A 24,495-nucleotide genomic window follows, 5' to 3' on the forward strand; every position below is an offset into this window, starting at 1 on the left:
GCTCATCCCTTGGGATATTTCTCAAATTAAGGAGCACCATGAATATGTCTGAACCATCTCTGAAGCATTTGTCTAACAGGTGCTTTGCAGAACATAATGCCCTTTCTGCTCGTCCATTAGATTTTGGCTACCGTGGACTGCTAGTGACATGTGAGATGTCCCATTCATTGCTAAAGGACTGGAGCTCACCACTCATGATCTGCATGAAGTTGTCAGTGAGCAACTGGCATTTGTCAGTTTAGGAAGATAGTCTATCTCGAACCAAGCGGAATATGAGTCCACTAACACAAGGTGCTCTTTTTCCCTCCACAAAAAAAGTTCTGCAGCAACAATGAATCAAGGGAGGTCAAGTACCTGATGGAGAGTGAGTGGTTCTTTGTCAATAATGGGGCCATAGAGAATTGCAGCGGGAACAAGCAGAGACTACCCGCTCAATGTCAGCAGCCATAGAGGGCCATTACAATGCATCCTTAGCCTGTCTCAAAGTGGCTTCCCGCCCATGGTGCCCCTGATGGGCCCGCTGGGCAAAAATTCCTTGGAGAGCATTTGGGATTACAAACTGCTGACCATGACAGAGGATGCCCTCTGAGATAGTTAACTCATTCAGGAAAGCAAAGAATGACTTGAGGTCACGAGGCAATTCCCTGGTGGAAGACGGCCAACCATGCAGAACAACATGCGACAACTGTTGGTAAAGGTCATCCCTGAGTGTAACATCATGCAGCTCTTCCATGTGCTGGGAGGAGAGGACACCCACCTCCATAACATCCATGTCATCATCAGCATCAGGGACACCTGAGTCTGGATGGTGAGCACGTGTTAAAGGAGGTCCTTTCAACGCTTGTACACCACATCAAGATGGTACCTTTGGAGCTTGAGCATGAACCGTTGGATACGTGGTTGGTGATTTGATTCAACTACCACTGGACGTTCATAAATAAACTCATGGAACTTTTGACAGGCAAAGACAAGGGCAAGCATTTCCTTTTCAATCTGAGCATATCGTGACTCAGTGTCTGTAAGGGCTTTGGACGCAAAACTGATGGGTATGTTGCGCTGCAAACAGACAGCACCAAGACCATGTTGGGAAGCATCAGCAGAGATGACTACAAGAAAATGTACATCAAAGAATTGGAGCACGGTTCAATAAGTGATCATAACCTTGAGGAGAGCAATAGCATCAGCATGACCAACACCATTCAACGTCATTGTGTAAAAGCTGGCGGAGCGGAGTTGTGACGTCACTGCAGTGAGGCAGAAATTTTGAAAGGTAATTTGTCATACCTAGAAATCACTACAAACCCAGCTTGTCTGTGTTGGATGGCCTGTGCTTTGGCTGGATCCGGCCTGACACCCTCTGAGGTTAGAAGGTGGCCAACATATGGGACCATAGTAACTCCGAAATGACACTTGTCAGGGTTTAGCCGCATGTTGATTTCACAAATCCTGTAGAGGACTTTGTGGAGGTGCATGTCATGTTCCTCCATGGTGCGACCCCCACACAAGGATGTCATCAATGATGATTTCACAAGGATATCCCTCAAAGAGGTGTTCCATGCTGCGTTGGAACACTTCACTGCCAGTATAGATGCCATAGGGCATTCAGAGGAATGCATGTCTCCCCAGAGGTTTCATAAATATAGTGAGTAAGGATGACTCCTTGTCCAGTGTCATCTGCAAGAACCCGCACTTGGAATCCAGAGTGGTGAATATCTTTGCAATTGGCATGTCGGCAATGACTTGCTCCACGGTTCTGAAGGGGTGATGCAGTCTCATCAGAGCTTATTCAGATGCACAGGGTCGACGCAGATGAGTACTGAACCATCCTTTTTAACTCCAGCAACCATGGCCGACACCCACGGGGTGACTTCTACCACTGGAGCAATGACACCTATTGCTGTTGTACTAATTATTTTTGCTATCCCCTTATCTTTCATGGCCAAAAGCACCCTTCTGTGAGCACACACAAGAGGAACAGTCTCATCAAGACACATCAAACAGATCCGCAAAGTCTCTTAATTCTGAAATATCCTGTTGCAGCACGTGCACTTCAGCACTTAATGTTATTAACCCCAGTTTTATACTGTCCAGCACACCTAGCAAAGGTTTGACATTACTATCCACAATATGAAACTGCAGCGGGACACCTGTGGAGTGAAACGTGGCCATACCCTCAGTCTTGATTATCTGGCCATCGCAAGTAATTAGATTCACTGTGTGAGAACAGTCAATAGGTGTCTTGGGGTTTGTGCGCTGGAGGAGATCACGTGACATGACATTGCATTTGGCGCCAGTGTCAATTTTAATTTTGATGGTGTTATTTGTCTCCTTACCAACTATGGTAGTAAATATTTCACCCTTTTCAGCCCTGAGGTCAACACTGTCACAGTGAAGACCGGTATCAGGATTATTTTCTGGCAGTGTATCTACTATATGGACTCGGTGCGGCGGGCTGCTGGAACGTGCACTGTTGTGTTGTCTATTATCAGCTTTGGACTAGCAAAGTGATTTTGGTTACCACAGACATTGAAGTGTTTATTGAAAGCAGGACATTTGTGCGGTTCATAGGAATGGCAACCGCCACATTTCACACAGCATGTTTGTTGCTGCTCATGTTGCCGGAGGTCACATATATCAGACTCATTTTTCAACTCGATTGCACTTTTGTGGGACTGCTCATGTAACATGATATGCATATATAATAATAATAAAAAATAATAAAGGAGGGCACAGTGAAAGAATAAAGGAGAGCGCAGTGGACATAAAGGAGGGCACAGTGAAAGAATAAAGAAGGGCAGGATGAAAGAATAAAGGAGGGCACAGTGGACATAAAGGAGGGCACAGTGAAAGAATAAAGGAGGGCACAGTGGACATAAAGGAGGGCACAGTGAAAGAATAAAGGAGAGCGCAGTGGACATAAAGGAGGGCACAGTGAAAGAATAAAGAAGGGCAGGATGAAAGAATAAAGGAGAGCGCAGTGGACATAAAGGAGGGCACAGTGAAAGAATAAAGAAGGGCAGGATGAAAGAATAAAGGAGGGCACAATGGACATAAAGTAGGGCATAGTAAAAGAATAAAGGAGGGCACAGAAAAATATACAAAGAATACATATTCTTCATTTATACTATTCATATAGCAATAAATGTTCGCTGTTTAATGTATTAATATGTATTACTCTCTTTATTAAAGTTTATTGTATGATTTGTATTAAAAGAAGAAAAGCATTACTGAATGAACAAATAAGTTATAGGGCGCAAATTTATTTTTTGCAGGAGGGCGCCATACATGCTAGCACCAGCCCTGGCCATACCTCACACACACTGTATCAGAAGGAAAGATGAATCACTCAGGTGTGGTGACAGGGGCAGTTATTCTTCTTTCCTTCTGCGCCCTCTAGTGGCTGGCTATGCATCTATGGCAGCTGGTATGAACCTTCTCAAAAGCACAAACTTTTTTGAGGGTCCGAACTAATGCCTTACCTCTGTAGGCCCTCCATGCCTTAATCCGACCCTGGGTGTACGTGTCTGTTTGCTGGCCACAAGCCATATTTTAGGGATGTTATGTGAGGGCAAATTATTGAAGGGCATAATATGTTTTGATGTACAGAGACTCTGTAGTAGGCATGGAACTATACAGGTATAAAGCAGTGCTGAGGGTGACAGGATGGTGATCAAGGGGACATGTGGATAGGGTAATTATGTTGAGAGGAGGATGATATGGGGAGAGATGGGATGGAGAGCTGTTGACTAAGAGAGCAATGATGACACTAAGGAGAGAGGTGAAGGGGTTTATTCTATTTATATATATATATATATATATATATATATATATATATATATATATATATGTGTGTGTGTTGGAGTATATATATACACCGACATACATTAAAAGTGTAACAGGACTCCTTGCACTAAAATAAATTTTTATAGAGTCCCTTCAATGCCACTCTAGACCCCACCCTGCTCTCAAAGAGGCCTCTTTTGAGCATGCACAGCCTGGCAAATATGTTAATGTGTATAACCAGGCTCAGAAGAGTCATCCTCTCTTTTGAGAGCAGAGATTGGTTCTCGGGGAAACAAGGGTCTCAAAGGGGGGAGGGCAACTAAGCTTTGCCCGGTTCTGCTTACCTTCAGATCCCATTGCAACTGCACTCCTCATTTTCCTTTCTCACTGCCACACCTTAATTATCTTAATTGATTTTGCTGTATCTAGTGCACTATCCCATGGTATAAAGCACTCCATCATGTAGGGCCGAAACATGTGGTTTCTACTTAACTAAAGAATTGGACAGCATGGCCCTAAGATATTTTCTTTTGTCCAACACATAGGAATAATGCTAAAACTGTTCTGGTCACGGATTAACAAACTATCCCTCAGTCATTAAGAGGTTACATTGACCATTCCTCATGGAGTACAACCGTACTCTAAACAGAAAGATTACTTTAGTTCACTTTTCTGTTTTCCATAATATAACTGATCATAAGCCAAAAATTGTTAACTGTAAGCAGTGTAATCAATATCCTAAACAAATACCAAATGGATCTTCAATAGTAGGATGGGAAAATGCAGCCTACTATAACCTAGACATATTTGTTAAATCATTGATAGCGATCTCCAGATGTGCACAGCAAGGTGTCCTCAGACTCTCCAAGATTAGTCATGAGGTAGTTTGTGAAACTGTTTTGATGATTCAGAAAAAATAGAAGATGTTTTTGTTTTACATGCATTATGCAGAGTGGTTTGTAGCAAGTATTACACAATAATATGTGAAGAAACCCGTCCTGATTGTAAACAAGTTGCACAAAGTGTTCTGGGAAATGTGTGAACTGTAAAAGGATATTAAGCTCACAGGTAGACACTTATAGAAAGAGTTATAATATTATTCCCTATATGCAAATATTTTTTTTTCTTAGTTAAAATATATGTCTACAAAAAGTATCAATATCATTTAAGTTGGCAAACAAATGAAACAATAACATTTTAATAATGCAGTATAGTCACAAGCATTGATTGCTAAAATACATGCAGCGCTTCACCTTATGGGGGGAATTAAATTCCCCCTAAAGTACAGCCGCGCTAAAGATATTACCGTTATTACGGTAATATTAACCCGGTTTTCAGCTCGCAGTTCAGGGAGCTGCGAGCAAAAAGCCAGCATTAGAACTACCGTAATAAAGGTAATTATGCACCCTATTACCGTAATAATGCGCAGGCCATGTTACTGTTAAAAGTAACGGGGCCTGCGCATTATTACCGTAATTGAATTCCCCCCTATATGTTCCAATATCAGGCAAAAAAGTAAGTTATTTGTAACCTTGAATCGATATGTAATAAGCCATTCTACCCTAGATCACAAAGAAAATATTATATCTAATGGTAATATATAATATAAAGGGTAGACGTAAAGCTGCACCACATACAGAGAATATTTTAATAAGGTGAAACACCCTCTCCCCACACCAAAGCCCAGGTTGCTGCTCCATGGAATTTAATACAAAACCAGCAAATTAACTATGCAAAAATGGAGGAGAACTGGGGGGCGGGGGGCAAGAAGGAGGACCAATATTTTCACTGTATACGGCTCACGAAAGAGTTGATTTAAGGGTCGCTGGAGTGAATGGAGGAGAGTGCACTAGCCTCATGTCCTTTGGGCCAGTCCTGGTCTGTGGCCTCCCAAGCAGGTTAGCAGACTTCCGCTGTGAGGCAATAATAAAAGGATGGGCAGGCTTCTGTATGTGTCTTATTAACTGAGGAGAAATCAAGGAAACTAATACAGAGGAATACCTCTGATTTGTAAACTGGGTAGAGTTTGAAACTCTTTTGTGTGTGTGATAAACTGTAGGTCTCATACTTAAGTAGAGAGGAAACTTTGTGTGTGGACAGCACAGTGGCTAAGTGGTTAGCACTTCTGCTTCACAGCACTGGGGTAATGAGTTCAATTCCCGACCATTGCCTTATCTGTGTAGAGTTTGTATGTTCTTCCTGTGCTTGCGTGGGTTTCCTCCGGATGCTCCAGTTTCCTCCCACACTCCAAAAACATACTAGTAGGTTAATTGGCTGCTATCAAAAATAGACCCTAGTCTCTCTCTCTCTGTCTGTCTGTGTGTATGTTAGGGAATTTAGACTGTAAGCTCCAATGGGGCAGGGACTGATGTGAATGAGTTCTCTGTACAGCGCTGCGGAATCAGTGGCGCTATATAAATAAATGGTGATGATGATGATGTTGCATTGAATGGAGTTCAGCAAGTGCCCACATTCAACTTTTTCCTTTAAACTTCATTACATATAGAGACAAATGTTTGGTTACACTCTCTATGAAATAAACTTAGTACATCAAATTGGCAATCAAAATACTACATGTTTAATACTAGGAGATATTATAGTACCTGTTCAGTTTAAAACAGAATTTGTAACCAATTTTCAATATAATTACATCCAAACCATTTAAAAGATTGCCTTAGCTGCAATAGTTTGGTTCTCATTTTAACTTTTCTATTACAGCAGCGATTTTGAGGTAACCCATTTGCAGCTACAGAGGTTAGTAGTTTCACAAAATGAATATTGGTTGACAGTGTGTAACTCAGCAGTAAAGCATATTTAGCATAGCTGCAGATTGGATATTTTTATTTTGCAGTCATGGCTAAAGCAAGCCTTGCTTCAGTGAGTGTTGTGAGCACAGACAGACATTCTTGTACCTTGCTTGCTAGATAGAGATCTTTATGTTCTGAAATTTGTTGAAGCAATTCTGAGAGATGAGAATTTATGTATTTCTCATAGGACACTAAGGTTATTTATGACAACCAAAATGCATCAACACAGGGCACTTAGGGCTAGATTTACTAAACGGCGGGTTTGAAAAAGTGGAGATGTTGCCTATAGCAAACAATCAGATTCTAGCTGTCATTTTGTAGGATGCACTAAATGAATGAAAGCTGGAATCTGATTGGTTGCTATAGGCAACATCTCCACTTTTCCAAATCCGCCGTTTAGTAAATATACCCCTTAGTGTTTTCTGATATCAAACCTTTACTTTTGCCTTTTTTCTACATAACACGCATGGCTCTCATTATCAACATCATCATCAACATCTATTTATACAGCGCCAACAAATTTTGTAGCGCTTTACATATCAAGATGGTGTCTGTGGCAGGGTGTCTCAAATTAAGCACACATGCAAAAATCAAGATTTCTTTTGCAAAGACAATACAGCGGGTGAAATAAGTATTGAACACATCAACATTTTTCTCAGTAATGTGGCTAATGTGATCAAATGTACACCAAATATCAGCAACAAATCCTTGAAATCCACACATGCAAAGAAATCAAACCATAGATGTCCATAATTTAAGTTTTGTGTAATAATATGAAATTGCACAGGGAAAAAGTATTGACACATGAAGAAAGGAAGGTGTAAAAAGGCATGGAAAGCCAAGACACCAGCTGAAATGTATTAGTAATTAGAAAGCAATCCTGCCAGCTAGTTCAGCCACAACTGATGGCCTATAAAAAGGTGTCTCATTACGAAGGTGTCACACAAGAAACATCTCATGTTGGGTAAAAGCAAAGCACTCTCTCTCAAGACCTTCGCTAACTTATTACTGCAAAACATACTGAAGGCATTGGTTACAGAAGGATCTCTAAACTGCTAAATGTTCCAGTGAGCACTGTTGGGGCCATAATCCGGATGTGGAAAGAACATCATTTCACCATAAACCGGCCACAACCAGGTGCACCTTGCAAGATTTCTGACAGAGGAATGAAAAAAAATTATCAGAAGAGTTGTCCAAGAACCAAGGACTACTTGTGAAGAGCTTCAGAAATACCTGGAATTAGCAGGTACAATTGTTTCAAAGAAAACAATAAGTAATGCACTTAACCACCATGGCCTGTATGCACGCTCAACACACATGACTCCTTTGCTGCAGAAAAAACATGTTGATGCCTTTTTACAGTTTGCTGCACAACATTTGGACAAGCCTGTGAAATACTGGGAAAATAAAGTGTAGACAAATGAGAGCAAAATTTAACTCTTTGGATGCCATAATACACACCATGTATGAGGAGAAATGGCACTGCGCATCACCCCAAAAACACCATACCAACAGTGAAGTTTGGAGGTGGGAACATCATGGTGTGGGTCTGTTTTTCTGCACACAGTACTGGCATACTGCATATTATTGAAGAAAGGATTAATGGAAAAATGTACTGAGACATTCTTGATAAAAATCTGCTGCCATCTACCAGGATGCTGAAGATGAAACGAGGGTGGACATTTCAGCAGACCCCAAGATCCCAAACACTCAGCCAAGGACACTCTCAATTGATTTCAGAGAAAGAAAATAAAGCTGCTAGAATGGCCCAGCTAATCACTTGACTTGAATCCAATTGAAAATCTATGGAAAGAACTAAAGATCAGAGTTCATAGAAGAAGCCCACTGAACCTTCAAGATTTGAAGACTATTTGCATTGAAGAATGGGGCAAAATCACACCTGAGCAATGCATGCGACTAGTTTCTCCATACAGGAGGCGTCTTGAAGCTGTCCTTACCAACAAAGGCTTTTGTAGAAAGTATTAAATACATTTCAAGAAGCTTGTTGAATACATTTTCCGTGTGTCATTTCACATTATTACACAAAACTTAATTTATGGACATCTAAGAGTTGTTGCTGACATATGATGTAAATTTCATTACAATAGCCACATTAAATATATATTTACTGAGAAAAATGTTGATGTGTTCAATAATTATTTCACCTACTCCCTGGTTTGTAGACAGCTGCTTTCTCTCTGCAAAAGGATCTAATTTTTATGGCTGCCCAAAAAAAGTTACATTTTTACTCTTTCTGCTGCGCCCTTTTGCAGCTGGTCCCACAGTTCCGCAAATTTAGAGAGCAGTCTGATTTTCTGGAGCACTCCCAAAATCCAGAAAGAGGGGGGTGCTCCTATAAATGCGCAAGATGAATAAATAAGTGTATTTTTGCATTATTATCTAAGATTCTTATTACATAGAATACAAAACTACATTACAACAGAATAATAAAAGACTAATAAACTGTAGTGAACAGAGAGGCATTACAGTTATAAGGATTAACCAATAACATAATTGTGGGGAATAAGGCCTAATCATAACTGCAGTGTAAATATGTTATATCAAATGAATCCATTGATAAAGTGAGCTACTAAGGTGTAAAATGTGAAGTCAGAGGGGCTAGTGTGTGCTTACTTGATGCTTCTGCCCACCTCTATGTTAAAAGAGTACAGCAATACTTTTAGGGAAAACTAAGCAGCTTCAAAGGCCCCTGGGGTGAGCAAAATCATGACATAAGAGAGTTTTATCAAGAGAGCCTCTAAAGAACAGTTCACCACTTGAGAGTCTTGTAGACTAAGACAACACATGAAGACTCTTTATGCAGGTATTTGAAATATAAACTTCAAAGAAAATGCCTTATGTCATATTTTGGGAAATCTGTGTGCCACTCCATACTGAGGGACAGAAACCACACCAGGATTGTGAATTACAGTTACCAGCGTAGAGGGAACAGTTGTAGTCACAAGTCTTTGGGAAAGGTATGTCTTATTGTTATAATCCCATCATGTTTGGTATTTAAATATGCACGAGATTATGGGTGGTTTATTGACGGGGAGTTATGTTTCTGGGATATATCTGAGAAAAATTAAAACAGGTCAAAATTTAGTAATAGTTTTCAACAAGCCTTAGTTAACACCCAAAGGACATTTCTGCCCCCACAGTAGCATCCACACTGCCCCTGTGAATGCTGTCTCATTTGACTTTGCTTAAAAACCTGTGCTGTGAAGGAACAAACTGTCAGTCTTTTGGGAAATCAATCATCATTGATAAATTGTCCACCTTCAAGCCAATTTCCCATGGCTCAGATTATACCAACTTGCCTGTAAGTTATACTCTGAATTTTACACCTTTATGTTACCTGTTTTGCAACTTTTTATTTGTATGTTAATGGCTTATTAATTGTTTGTTTATACATAACCTGTAAGCATTGTAATTTTTGCATATTAAATCTAACATTTAATTAGCGATGTCCTTATTGCTCTAAACAAATTCACTGCCTGTCTAGAAGAGATAGATTGCTTGACCATTGCTGAGAATTGTAAATACATATGTAGTATACCAAGCCAAGTGTGTGCCTGCCTGTACATTTGTGCCATAGAGCCTTGAGAGGGTTAAGTGTTAACCCTTTGATTGCTGGTGTGTGCCTTGCTAACTGTGTGTAACAAGGAGTACTCATTGTGTGCCAGTGAGAGGCAGCATATTGGGTCCCATTGCCCTTATTCAATAGGTGGTGGCAAACCGTTATGGGTGTGGTGGTGTGAGTGCTGTTCAGGGGCGATTCAGCAAATCTGTAACCTGTGTGATAGGTGAGAGGAAGATTGAGTGCTGGAATCGTGTGTAACCCCATTCAGTTAGCAATTCCAGATCACAAGTGTGCAAAGTGTGAGTTGTGACTGATAAAGACAGTATGGAGAGGTTTACTCACAAATTAGAGGTGATATATTGTTTGACTGTGTGAATATAGGATAAGATATTACATTTTGGAGTAGCTTCATGACATAAACAAACACCCATTACCTGTGAAGAAAGTAGATTGCAGTCAATATGCATTCCTTTCCCGGTTTTACTTCTTTGCAGTAAACCAGCCATAATAGCTCCATGAGCATAAAGTCCTGTTGCAAGATCAGTCATTGCTACACCTGGACGGACAGGGTCTCCATCCTGAAAATCCACAAAGTGCTCATTAGAGATATGTTACAATGTATGAAAGCATGTCAAATTATGATGCTGATTTAATGTTAATGAAGTATTTACGTAATGGAAGCATGTATATTTCAGCTTTTATTTAGAAGATATGTCTTCCTTTATGTGTATCTAATCTTTCTCTTATGATGGCTTCCTCCCAGGGGAAACCAATTGCTTCAGCCAAGCAGTGCTGTGTATGGGCAACCAAAACTACCACCATTTGATCACTCACTCAAAGGTTTCAAACCCAACTCAGACTGCAACTCACTGAATGAATAACACAAGGACATTCTTTGTTGGTAGGTATTCTATTATAATTACTATGGTTGATTTGCGAGCTGCCACTGTGCTCCGCAGTGCCGGAGATACATAAAACAGAGACAAACCAGGTAGACAAAATAGATGCAGGCATGAAAACAAAGTATAGGTAGGGCCGTCTCATGAGTAAGCTTACAACCTAATGGGAAAAGGGCACAGCTGAGACAAGAGGAGCAAGTGTGACAGAGTGGAGATTGAGACAGTTGTGTTAGTGTAACAGTGTGAGTTCTATAGATGGGACTATGGTAAGCTCGAATAAATAGATACATTTTCAGAGTGTGTTTAAAGATTTGAAGGCTGAGTGAGTCTAATCAGGCGTATATTCTAAATGAAAGACTTATCTACTAAAGCAGGCAACGACAAAAACTGTGCCTTGGTGCCTAACATCTGGGGAGTAGTGCCCAATGTGAATCGGGATATTTGTGAATCAAGACATTTATCCTTTTCCTCAAGCACTATAATATAAATGTTTCACTTCCGGGACTTTTGCCTTTGTCCTTAAATGCAAATAAATTAGGTATATCCAGTCAGGGAATTGCTCCAAAAAGGGCTAAGACAGTGGTGGGCAACTGGTGGCCCGGCAAGTCTTCACCAGCGGCACCCACCCAGTCTCTCTAGTAAGTCATATGCAACAACATTCAGTCCATCACACACATCTGCCATCTGCCTGTCCAAGTACCTCTCACAGGTCCTAGGTGACACCCATGCCTACTTTGTACCAATGCCCTCTAATTCATGCGTTAAGTACAATGATTTCCCTCAAAGAGACTGAACTGTTAAGCCACCCGAGACATGTCTTGGAAATAAGGTTTAGTCTTATAGAACATTTTGCACCTTTCAGTTGCTTTTTTTGAGGGAAGCTGCATTTCTAGGGACGATGCACTTGCACACATATAGAAGCACTGAGGGTGTCACCTTGGTAGAGCGACTTCTAAATGACATATAGCGACCCAATTTCAAGTTGGTTATTCATATCAGCTGCAGTTTCTGTCACTTATCCAATGCGTAATCAGTTAACAATTGCTAGTCAATTCTGTGGCTGACACTAATTCCTAATTTATCAGTGGTAGTTACATCTGACTTCAGCCCAAGATTATACCTGTAATCTACACTGAATGCCACATATTATGAAACTTCATATTTCACCTTTGTTCTTATCTCTAGAATTGACTAAAATAACTACTCTATATTCCAGGTACACTGTGCGGCTCTAAGCAGGTTATGCGGACCTTAAAGCACTACATTTCCTATCATGTCACGTTCACTGTATGTTTTTCCCACTCTTCTTATTTCTGACAACCTGGAAAATAAAAGCTAAAGAGAACCCAGCACATATCTAAAACGTGCAGTTTAAAAATAATTAAAAACAAATTTGTTGTGACTGGGTTATACCTGAAATACCAGCTATGTTTTGGCTTAATCCACACAAATACCTAGGGCTAGATTTACTAAGCTGCGGGTTTGAAAAAGTGGGGATGTTGCCTATAGCAACCAATCAGATTCTAGCTTTCATTTATTTAGTGCTTTCTACAAAATGACAGCTAGAATCTGATTGGTTGCTATAGGCAACATCCCCACTTTTTCAAACCCGCAGCTTAGTAAATCTAGCCCCTAGACTCTTTATAATTTATTTTGCTTTTTTTCTGTATTGTATTACAAACAGTGGCACAAGCAAATATTGCAATCTATGGTCACAATGGATTTTCTCACCTAGTTAAAGCCAGATAGATAATAAAAAAAAATGCAATAAAAGATAAAAAAATGAGAAGCTTACATAAGATGTTTTTACCCTCCAAAATGGGTCTGAAATATATTACTATGAATTAATTCCAGTTCTTATAATAATACAGAACTTCAAATGAAATGAGTGTTTTTTCAACCATGAAAAAAAAAAACAACAAAAAAAACAAAAATCTAAAGAATGTAGCAGAATTCCATTCAATAATCCATGGGTATTTGACCAATAGACCACACATCTTGTATGACAGTGCCCACAGTGAACCAAATTTGCTGAATGACTTAAAACATAAATGCATTCACTTATGGATGTTTTGCTAATCGTATACAATAAGGTGGGGTTGGGTTTATTTGTAGTTGTGCACAATATGAAATCTGCAAACAAATATAAGAATAGTACCTCTGGTCCTGTGATATGCATTAGTCCAGACATTGCACATGCTACAGCATCATAGCCTGCTCTTTTAAACAAAGGGCCTGTCTGACCATAGCCTGTATATAAAAAAAAAACTTTAATCAAACACATGTTTAATTAATAATTACAATTATAGTCTACAATATATTTCAAGTCCAGACACAAGTGAAAGGGGAAAAAGACAGAGAGAAAGACAGGATTTTATATGCAAACACATACACATGGAATGCTAGCCAGATAATAATACCAAAGTTCCAGGCCCCTGGTTCAAATAGGCCCATTTGACTTGAACCTCAATTTATGGATTTATTTTAGGTGTGGTTTGGTGAAGAATTTTTTATGTACATTAAAAATTACAGATGTACAGAAATGTGTGCATTACGCAATTTTATGCTGTCTGCAAAAGGTGTGTTTCGTTTAGACCAGTGGTGTCAAACTCGCACCCCAAAAGCATATCTTTTGTGGCTCACGGAACACGGTCAGCTGGGTAAGCAAGGCAGGGAGTGCCAAGCCTGAGAGGCTATCCCCTGCCTCTCCACTGGTGCCCTTTTCCCCTCCCACTGAATGTTGGAGGTGATGTCATCACGCCTGACCTTTGCAGTGCAGATCACCCAGAGAGTAGCCACAAGAAGAAGAGATGAAGACAGAAGAAAAGAACACAGAACAGAAGAAATAAGGCAATAGCAAGGTAAGTGAAGGGAAGCAAAAGCAGCCTAGAGGGCACAATGTGAAACAGGGGAGACAGATGAAGGGAGCAAAAGCAGCAAGAAAGAGGGCACAATGTGAAACAGGGGAGACAGATGAAGGGGAGCAAAAGCAGCATGATAGAGGGCACAATATGAAACAGGGGAGACAGATGAAGGGGAGCAAAAGCAGCATGATAGAGGGCACAATGTGAAACAGGGGAGACAGGTGAAGGGGAGCAAAAGCAGCATGAAGTGCACAGTGTCAAGCATCGGTAAGAAAACATTAAACTTATTTTTTATTTTTTTTATAATAAACCTTACAAAATTGCAGAGACTTCTTATTTTTCTTTCGGCCCACACAATCTTACACTTTGATTATTTGGCCTAATTGAAGTCTTGAGTTTTACATGCCTGGTTTAGACATTTAAATGTATGTAATACAAAAATATAACACGAGGCAATGTTAGATAGTCACATATCTCTGTTGCAAGTCATCAGTATAATCAATACTGTAACAAACCCACTCGATCTGTGCATTTTTTTTCTTCTGATTGACAGCCCAGCCTGTCTCACACCGCACAAGCAATACAAATGCTAACACGACTGCCTGCATTGGATGAGGCAGATATTGATGACATGCAGGTGACAAATTCTGAAGGAGTAGCACATGCTTCGTGATTATAATGTTAGTGGCAAAAATAATCAAATAAATTAGTTATTCCAAGCAGGAACATTTGTTAATAGATCTTGCCAAGTCATGCCTAGTGTACTTTGCAAATCAATCTCCCCTCGCACAGACGCTTGCCAAATCAGATAAACTAAAATTATGCATTGCAAAGGAAACTTGCACACATTCTAAATTGGGACTGTCCTGAATGCTGAAAACTGATGAATTTTGATTAAGTTGGCTAACTTGTTGTAGTTATGTTTTAATTGCTGGCATCTTCACTACTCACACAATGCAAAAATACCTTCATAGGCACTGTTATGAAACGCAACGTGTACATAATACTAATCTATAGATGGAAAACAAGCAAATGGCAGCGCTGTCCAGGCTTGTAGCGTGGATTACACATACCAACGTACATTTGGGAGGTTCTCTGTCTGATGAGTATAAGGGATCTTGGCTGTCTTTTACATGTCTTCTTTGATAACAATCAATGGCTCCAAATTTAATTTCTCCGTTCATTTGCTGCTGAAACTACAAGTCCCATTAGCTAATTTCCATCATCCACTACAAAAAATTTGGGGTAGTTGTAGAACAGAGGTTTCTTTATTATGAAACGCTTACAAACTTTTTACAGCACGTTTTAGGCACTAACATCTGAGAGATGATGTTAGAACCTATGACTAGCATATGAGAAGTCCATATTTAATTGTTAAAAATGAATTAACATATTAACTGAAAATATAGTCTGGTAAATTATAGCTGAAGTTCCATTCTTACACTATCAAAAATAAAAATAACAAAAAACATCTTTGTATGTGTTCCAGCACATGTGCTGTACCAAAAAACAATGTCCATGTACTATAGGTCTGTGCCATGGACCCAAAAATGTCTTTATAATATAGTTGGCAGCTGCTTAGTCCATTAAAATGACAAGGAACTAGCGCTCTCTCATAGGCCTTTCATTTTAAATAGCATTCTGCTCTATGCAGACTAAAGAAATCCCCTGCAAATGTACTGTAGATACGCAAAATTGTCTTTGCTCATTGTATATCAGCAAGTGACCCAACATGTTTATATTAAATCAAGAAAATAGGTGAAAAGAGAGAGACAAAGAAAACAACAACTATTTTCCTTTTTGAACTCCAACCTAGACATGGACTATATGTAATCCACTAAGCAAATAAATGTCCTCTCCTAACTTCCATTGCCTTGCATCTTTGTTCCTTCTGGTTAGAGCATGAAAATTATTTCCAATCAAAAGGCTTTACGACTGCCATAAATATTGTGTGTATCACGTACACGCTCCCAGTTGCCTTAACTTTGGGGTGTTCGCTGTATGAGGTCACACACGATTTCAGCCCGCAGTCTCTCTCTACCTATCACACAGGTTATAGACCTACGGAATCGCCCCCAAACATAGCGCTCTCACACCCCCAGACACTTCAGGTTTGCCACCACCTATTGAATACTGGCAATAGGACCCCAATGTACTGTCCCACACTGGCACACAGGCTTCTAGCTATCCCCAGACCAGCAAGACCCACACCAGCAAGCACAGGGTTAACTCTTCACACCTCCAGACTGTTACACAAATGTAAATGCAAACACACACAGATTGTTAATCAAATGTATCAACAAATCACACACTGGCATTCCAAGGGTTAACTTGGCTGAGTTTTCTCTTCTAACAGGCTAATGGATCCGTTAGAGTATCAAGGACGCAACATATTAAATTATAGATTTAATATACAAAAATACAGGGCATACAGATAAAAAAATAATGAATAACAATAGATTGACATAACAAGCAAAACAGTTTAAAATAAAAGGAGTTACATTCAGAATAGCACTTACTTGAGTTGCATAATCTGCGCCATGGGGAATTGGCTAGGAAGATGGACAGCTTATCAATGTGGCTTGATTTCCCCAAAAAGTCTAACCCCTTGCCCCTTCAAAACACAGGTTTTTTAAGCTAACTCAAATGGGATGATCTTCACAGGGGCAGTGTTTTATGCTAATAGGGAGGCAGGGATGTCCTCTAGGTGTCACTGTAGTTGGCTCACAAATATTCCCAAAGTTTTGACCTGTGGGTAATTCTTCACAGATACCTCCCAGAGAAAAAACTCCCCCTTCAATAAACAGGTCATAATCTCCCGCACATTTAAATACCAAACATGATAGGATTATGACAATGTGACATACCTTTTCCAAAGATATGTGATTTTAGCTGTTCACGGATACCACCCGAATCTGTCATTTCCAACCCTGGTGTGATTTCTGCTCTTCAGTATGGAGTGACACCCGGATTTCCCAAAATATGAACTGTAAAGGCATTTTCCTTCATATTTCTATATACCTGTAAAGGCATGCACAATGCTGCCTTGGGCTGCAAGGATGTCCAGCTGTGACCGGCCCCACAACATCTATTCAGGAGTCCAAGAGCTATTTGAAGCTGCTACAGGTGACATGGTTATCTTCTCACACTGGGATGTGCAAAGCCATAAAGTACGTTTGCATCAGACTCAATGTCTTCAAACTTTACACTTTAACAGCTCAATTTATCCATGGATTCATTTGAGATAACCTATTTACACTGTAGTTATGATTTTTCCCTTATAAATAACTGCAAGCTCTCTATGTTCACGACAGTGTGTTATTTACCACTTCAAGCCACTCCTGTCTAGATCAATTGTGAAATATTTTGCACTATGGCACTTTGGTCGGAAGTGACTATTTCTTACACTATGGGGAGTATTTAATTAGCGGCGAAGTTCGTTTGTGCACATTGCCAGCCAGTACAGTACAGAATCTCCGCTCATTTTTTCCTTGCATATCTTTGGGACATGAGGAAAAAAGAGCGGAGATTTGGGAAAAAACTCCGAGGTCATATGTCTCTGCGGATTGATCCGAAGACACATTGCAGCACCTCGCGGCTAACTGAGTTCCACCAGCACATTTAGATGATATATTTTGGGGTGTGGAGTTGCATGGGGACTTCTTTTATTCCTGTAGTAGCAAATTTGCACAAATGTCTTTTAATTTTTGGACATTTTGTAAGGATAAAGAAATAATATAACAATTAGGTAAAACCACAACATAATCCCTTAATTTATTCAGTTACTGCTAACGTATATAGGAATACCACATATTTGTAATTAGTTACATGTTTTGTTTGCTGAAACCATCATAATATTTAAATGTCTAGTGTATGTCTCAGTATCCATAAGAATTTACAGTAGGGAGCCCATTATTACTTATAATACACATGTATGCAAATTTTCCTAATGAACACCCTCTCAATGGCTTTATCTGTGTGGAGTTTGTATGTTCTCCCCGTGTTTGTGTGGGTTTCCTCCAGGTACTCCAGTTTCCTCCCGCACTCCAAAAACATACTGGTAGGTTAATTAGCTGCTATCAAAGTCTCTCTGTCTGTGTGTGTGTATTAGGGAATTTAGACTATAAGCTCTAATGGGGCAGGCATTGATGTCAGTGAATTCTCTGTACAGCGCTGCGGTATTAGTGCTGCTATATATATAAATAAATAAATGATGATGATGATGATGATGAACACCAAATTGATTTAATCAGAACTCACTATTTATACAGATATTATTTACAGGAGTTATATATATATATATATATATGGGGGGAATTCAATTTCCTGCGACGTAGTTTGCGCATTATTTAGTACAGTGATTTCAATGCGGATTTCTGCTCACGGCTAAGGGAACTGCGAGCAAAAAGCAGCGTTGAAATTACCATAGTAACGGTAATAATGTGCAGCAATTACCATATTAACGGTAATTGCGGGCAACCCATGTTGTTCTTTAGAACAACGCAGGGAACTTAATTCCCCCCATAGTAATGTCATTTGTGAAATATACATGTAATCACACTAGCATAATTATAACAATTTTCACACATTTTATGGACTGTACCCAAATTAAACAAACGCTCAGATTTTTGCCCAAACCCTGCCATCACCACAGCACACTTCACACACCACAAACGTCTATGATAACATTATTCATTGTTACTTACTACCCAAATGATTTTCTTTCTGTTTAAAAAGGGAACACATATAAAGGATCCTGTACAATATTAAAGCTGTTACATTATACTACATAATGTGGGAAACCCCCACTTAACCTGTGACCATTCAAATCTGCTTTCTTGAAATCCAAAATTCATTAATTAATTATATATGAATTAAACATGGCATGTATTAAATACATTAGACATGCAATGATATTAAATGTGATATTCCCGTTATTTATCAGTCCTGCTTCCCACATACAGCAAACATGGGGTTCCCCAAGCACATTTTATATATATATATATATATATATATATATATATATATATATATAAGGCATTTAAACTGGCAAGCAGCTGGTAGCATGTATAATATTATTACTATTATCATTTATTTGTTAGGCACCACAAGGTATCCGCAGCGCCGCACACAGTACGAACAGTAGACTATACAGGGTGAAACCATACAGAACAATGAACAAAAAGTACCAATACTTCAGAAACTCCAGCCAGTCATATGCAGTAAATACGGAGCGGAAGAACAGGTATGGAGGCAGGAGGGGAGGGGGCCCTGCTCATATGAGCTTACATCCTAAGGGAGCGTAAACAGACCAGGCACAAGTGGAGCCAGTTGAGGCAAGGGGAGAGAAGGGAGGACGAGCTGAAGGGAGGAGATGGGGGTTAAGTGGATGGTTGGTAGGCTTTGAGGAAGAGGTGAGTTTTGAGTGCACGTTTGAAGGAGCACAGAGTAGGAGAGAGACGGATGGAGCGGGCAGGTCGTTCCAGAGAAGGGGGGCTGCACGGGAAAAGTCTTGGATTCTGGAATGGGAAGAGGTGATAATATGGGATTAACCGAGAGCAGGCTTATTTCTCTGATGTGTAATATAATAGTGGTTTAAGGTCATACTTGCCTACTTTCTTATAGCTCTTTCCGGGAAAGGGGTGTGACTGGAGGGCGTGAGGGGGCAGGGCACGGCCAAACGCGACATTTTGGTGTGCCAGTAGTGGGATGCGGGAGATTTGCCAGCTCTCCCAGAGTCTGTTAGACCGACCCGAATTTCGGGAGTCTCCCGGACATTCCGGGAGAGTTGGCAAGTATGTTTAAGGTTCCATGTGACCATTGATCATGGTATAAAGGTTCCATGTTATAAAAAAAACTAGGGTTTTACTGTCACTATTGCACCCACCACTCATTCTAGGATTATAGTCTTTTAGGACATCACAGCATCAGAGTACCATCACCACACACACTAAGCAAGAGGTAATCTTTTACTGACTGGTTCTGCTGGTCAGCGAGCAAAAAGACACCAACATCCTTTTACAGGTGTAGTTCTGTAATCCAAAGAAAAATACTATTGATGACATTATATTAGGTTATATTGCATTATATTAGATTATTTTGCATTTTGCCAATCACACATCTCTGTGTAGTGTTTAAACCTGGTAGACAGACCTCTTATTTTCTAATTAACAACAATAGACCTTGGCAGACAGAGCACTGGACCTTTGATACTCTTTAAGAACATATATTTTTACATCTGTAATACCCATTGAATTGTGCACCGTGTATAGTAACTGGAATACTTGGGTAAAAGGTTAAAACTATCCTAAGGAGCACAATCCAAAACACAACCAGAAAAAATCCTGCCACTACAGTACTGTAAATGTCCCTGTGCAATTCAGGCACAAAAATATACTTTTAGTCCTATAACAGTATTTATTTAGACCATATGGTACACACAAATTATACCAAGGGAAATTCCAGAATAAAACACTTGAAACATCATTTTGGAGCAAATCACAAGTCCAAAAAAAATCCTAAATGAGACAGCAGCACCATCTACTGTTGATTCTGGTATATGCACACTATTTCAATTTCAATGGAAGTTATCACATACATATATGTTAATTAGAAATATGTAAGAATTCATGTACAAGTGAACATTACACTACGAATGCTGTTTGCTTACTTTAACAGGTTTTTGCAGACTACAACCACAAACTAGAAAACTATGGGGTTGGGTATAATGAATGCAGGTGAAATGTGTACCACCCTTCATTACAAATATTAATTAGCTGTATCTCACAGAGTGATACTAGTACAATATTTAGCTAAATACGCAGCATTAAACATTCATGGAGTCTCCTTTTTTCTTTCCATCTTCTTCACTCCCCTGGGTACTCTGCGGTGCCCGTTGTTTCCTTGCCCTGTCTTCCTAAAGTCTTATTTTGATATTTGGGGAGGCTTTTCTTTGAGTTATGAAAAGGTTCTGCAACAAAAACTCATTGGTGGGCTGCAGAGTGGCTCACACTGGTTGTAGAAATGTATGTTGCACTGTGGTTATAATGTTTAGCCTTTGAATTTGCTTTAGTCTATATACTAATATTGCATGTGATCAAATGATTTTAGTTTATGTGTGAATTATTTTAAAAACTAAAAAAATTTTTTTTCCCAAGAACATTAATTCCATACATCAAAAACAATAAGTCTCATTAATAAGACATAACTTCCTTGAAATGTATTTAATAATAGTACCTCTCATATTTTCAGTGAGAGCAATAATAACATTAGTGAAAACTATAATTACACTCCACCAAAGATTATTTATTTATTATATAATTCCCAGAATGGTACTCCTTAAGGCGTTTCTGTTAACTGTTTCCCTGTCAACAAAATAGAATCTACAATACTACACCACTTTCAGTGCCACCAATACCTGCCAAGCCAACTGGCAGCAAAAAAAATGTTGGAGGATATCTCAACCTTAAACTACTTTTTACTTTCCTTGCATCATGTAGCAGAACTGTGGAGTCCCATGACTGAGATACTGTTTGTTTAAGAGAATTCTGGTGCTGGTACTGCAATGATTCTTCAGGTAGAAGATGAGACACAAACAGAAACAACCTCTTTATGATTCCTTTTGTCACTTTGACTGTCACGGTCTAAATAATTTTAGCAGTTAAAATATGCATGAAGGGTGTCATGTGATACAGAGCATGTATATGGTTGTGCAAATCTTATAGTTATAGTAAACTTCTGCACTTAAATATGGTGGTGGCCTAGTGGTTAGCACTGCTGCCTCACAGCACTGGGGTCATGAGTTAAATTCCCAACCATGGCCTTATCTGTGTGGAGTTTGTATGTTCTCCCTGTGCTGTCGTGGGTTTCCTCCGGGTGCTCCGGTTTCCTCCCACACTCTAAAAAACATACTGGTATGTTAATTGGCTGCTATCAAAATTGACCCTAGTCTCTCTCTGTCTGTGTGTGTGTGTATGTTAGGGAATTTAGACTGTAAGCTCCAATGGTGCAGAGACTGATGTGAGTGAGTTCTCTGTACAGCGCTGTGGAACTAGTGGCGCTATATAAATAACATAATGATGATGATGGTGTTGTGTATGCGCTACATACACAGCGTTTCTTCACCTTGTAAGACTAGTAACAAGTAGATACTTACAGAAGTTTGTTGTTACTGTGAAACACTGGATGGAAATGGTGTGTGTTGGTTGGACAGCTTGGGGCTGGTTTAGAATTAGGTGCTAAGTTTACTTGGGTGCAGAATTTATAGATTTACAGTCAAGTAAATCATTTTTGCAGTGCTTTGCAAGATAAAAGGTGTTAGGAGCTTTTCCAGAAGAATCAATCAACAGTGGGAGACAATCTATACTGTTGTGAACATTGGCTTTGTTCACAGGATATATGTAAGCCAGGATTTCATTAACTGCTATACAGGCTTACTATATTCTAATGTGGCCGCCTGTTATGAACTAGGTACCAAATTATTAGGTACATCTGGGACTCAGCAACATAGTGCATATAGTTTACTGAAGCAGTTGTATAGTTTAACCCTACTACCCTAGTGATACTACACACTGCATAGGATTCCGACCTAGAAGAAAAAGTTTACTTTGGGACAAATTGGTTCCTAAAACTGGCTCTTTTTTCAAGAAACAGATTAACAGATATGGTACAAAGTCTTATTTACTTGCGGTGTTTATTATAGACAACTTATATCTCTTCACTGGATTTACTATTTTCAATTATCTATACATGTGTATTATACTCCTAAAAGTATTTTATCAATATGTGCTCTTGATATTGATTTTATGGGGTAAATTTATCAAGCTGAGAGTTCAAAAAAGTGGTAATATTGCCTATAGCAATCAATCAGATTCTAGCTGTCATTTTGTAGAATGTACTAAATAAATGAGAGCTAGAATCTAATTGGATGCTATAGGCAACAACTTTTTCAAACCCACAGCTTGATAAACTTATCCCTATGTGTAGTATTAAACATTTTTGGGGAGGTTTATGTTAGACTTAGCACTGTTCTTTAGTTGTGTTTTTTTTCTTCATTTGTGCACTACAAACACATTTTTGCATGCAGCCGGCACATACACAATGAAGTTAGCCAACTTGGTGTGATGAGATCATCACACCTAGCCGACAATCAATGCAATCATGTGCGTTCATGGAGCTAAGAATGCTGAGAGGACAAATTACTTTTTTAGGCTCAAACTGTGCTCTAAACAGCCCTCTCTTATATCCAACATGGAAGTACCCTCTGACCTTTCTCTGCTACCACACCTCTCTCCCTTCTTTCCCACTATTGGAGAACTATGAGGACAATGCCTGCTATAAGGGATTAAATGGCCAGCATAAGGAGTTAAATGAACTGTATAATGGGTAAAAGGGCCTGTTTACTCTTACAGTAGAAACCCCTGAGGCTGGTATAGGGAACAATGCTGCCATGATGAGCTTATGCGTTGGGAGGCTTGTAAAAATTGTAGCAATGTACACTAATAATAACCCTACTCTTCCTCTATGATCCATTTTTTTCAGTAGACTCCACCTTACACACCATTGACTTTTTTCGTTCTCATTCAGGTCTCACGATTAACTGTGACATTGAATTCTCTCATGTAATCCCCGGGGGACCTTAGCTTAATTAAAATGGTCTTTCTCCCCCAAGCGTCATATATGCTACAAAACTGTTCACTATTATCCCTAGATAAATATATAAAAACCCTTACTTCTCCTTTTCCATGTTGCAAATGCCTAAACAGAAGGGCAGGTTTTATTATTGGTTTATATTTATAATTTATTTTCATAATCTATTTATTGCTTTATACGTTCCAGACTTCTACAGATACTATCTGGGCCTCTTATCTTACGCATATTAACTGCTGCTTAAGGGCAGACATCTCCAACAGGTTATATATATATATATATATTAGATGAGGCTTGATACAGAGGTCTTGTGGGCATCAAATATTATTTATGATACCCCAAACCACCCTTAAAAAACCAACCAGTTCAAATTTAGTCTATTTGCACTCGCAAGATTGAAATACAAGTCTATTTCCCTAAACTCAATAGGGCAATAAACACTTGCTAGAAATTAAGAAACTAGAAGCAAGGGATTTATGGAGGATATGTAGAGAAATAGCACTATATGACCTCTATATTGATAAAAGATTTGTAGCATTTCAGCACTTGTATTTCACTACATTTACACAACATGTTGACTTTTTAGATATTTTCAACATGCAGCCCATACACAATCGGACCCCGGAAGATCAGAGCTTGTTCTTTCCACGTTGAAATATTGTTGTCAAAATGCATGGGTTTAAATTCACCTCTATAATTTATCATCTTCTTCTTGACCTCTCCACACAACCTTAGATAAAGCATATATGGCATGGTAATATTCAGAAGAGCCATGTGAAGAAGCCTTAAGAAGGATGTAACCAGGCTAGAATTATGTTTATACGTTACTAGTAGACAAGACATATGTGTATCTTGTACAAATGTTCAAAAGAGGCATTTGAGCCTCCCCTAAATGTCGAAAATCTGGACGA

At 39.3% G+C, this 24,495-nt stretch overlaps 1 protein-coding gene across 1 annotated transcript in view; it reads right to left on the reverse strand.

Moving 5' to 3' along the window:
• SUGCT (succinyl-CoA:glutarate-CoA transferase) overlaps positions 1–24,495 on the reverse strand; it is a 732,650-nt gene that overhangs the window by 632,140 nt on the left and 76,015 nt on the right. The window contains exons 7-8 of the mRNA XM_075211279.1: positions 13,231–13,322; positions 10,608–10,751 (exon numbers count right to left, since the gene is read on the reverse strand). Coding sequence (XP_075067380.1) covers positions 10,608–10,751; positions 13,231–13,322 — 236 coding nt within the window. The remainder of the gene's footprint in view (positions 1–10,607; positions 10,752–13,230; positions 13,323–24,495) is intronic.

This window comes from Mixophyes fleayi, chromosome 5 (assembly GCF_038048845.1).
Source record: "Mixophyes fleayi isolate aMixFle1 chromosome 5, aMixFle1.hap1, whole genome shotgun sequence".
NCBI classification, from domain to species: Eukaryota; Metazoa; Chordata; class Amphibia; order Anura; family Limnodynastidae; genus Mixophyes; species Mixophyes fleayi.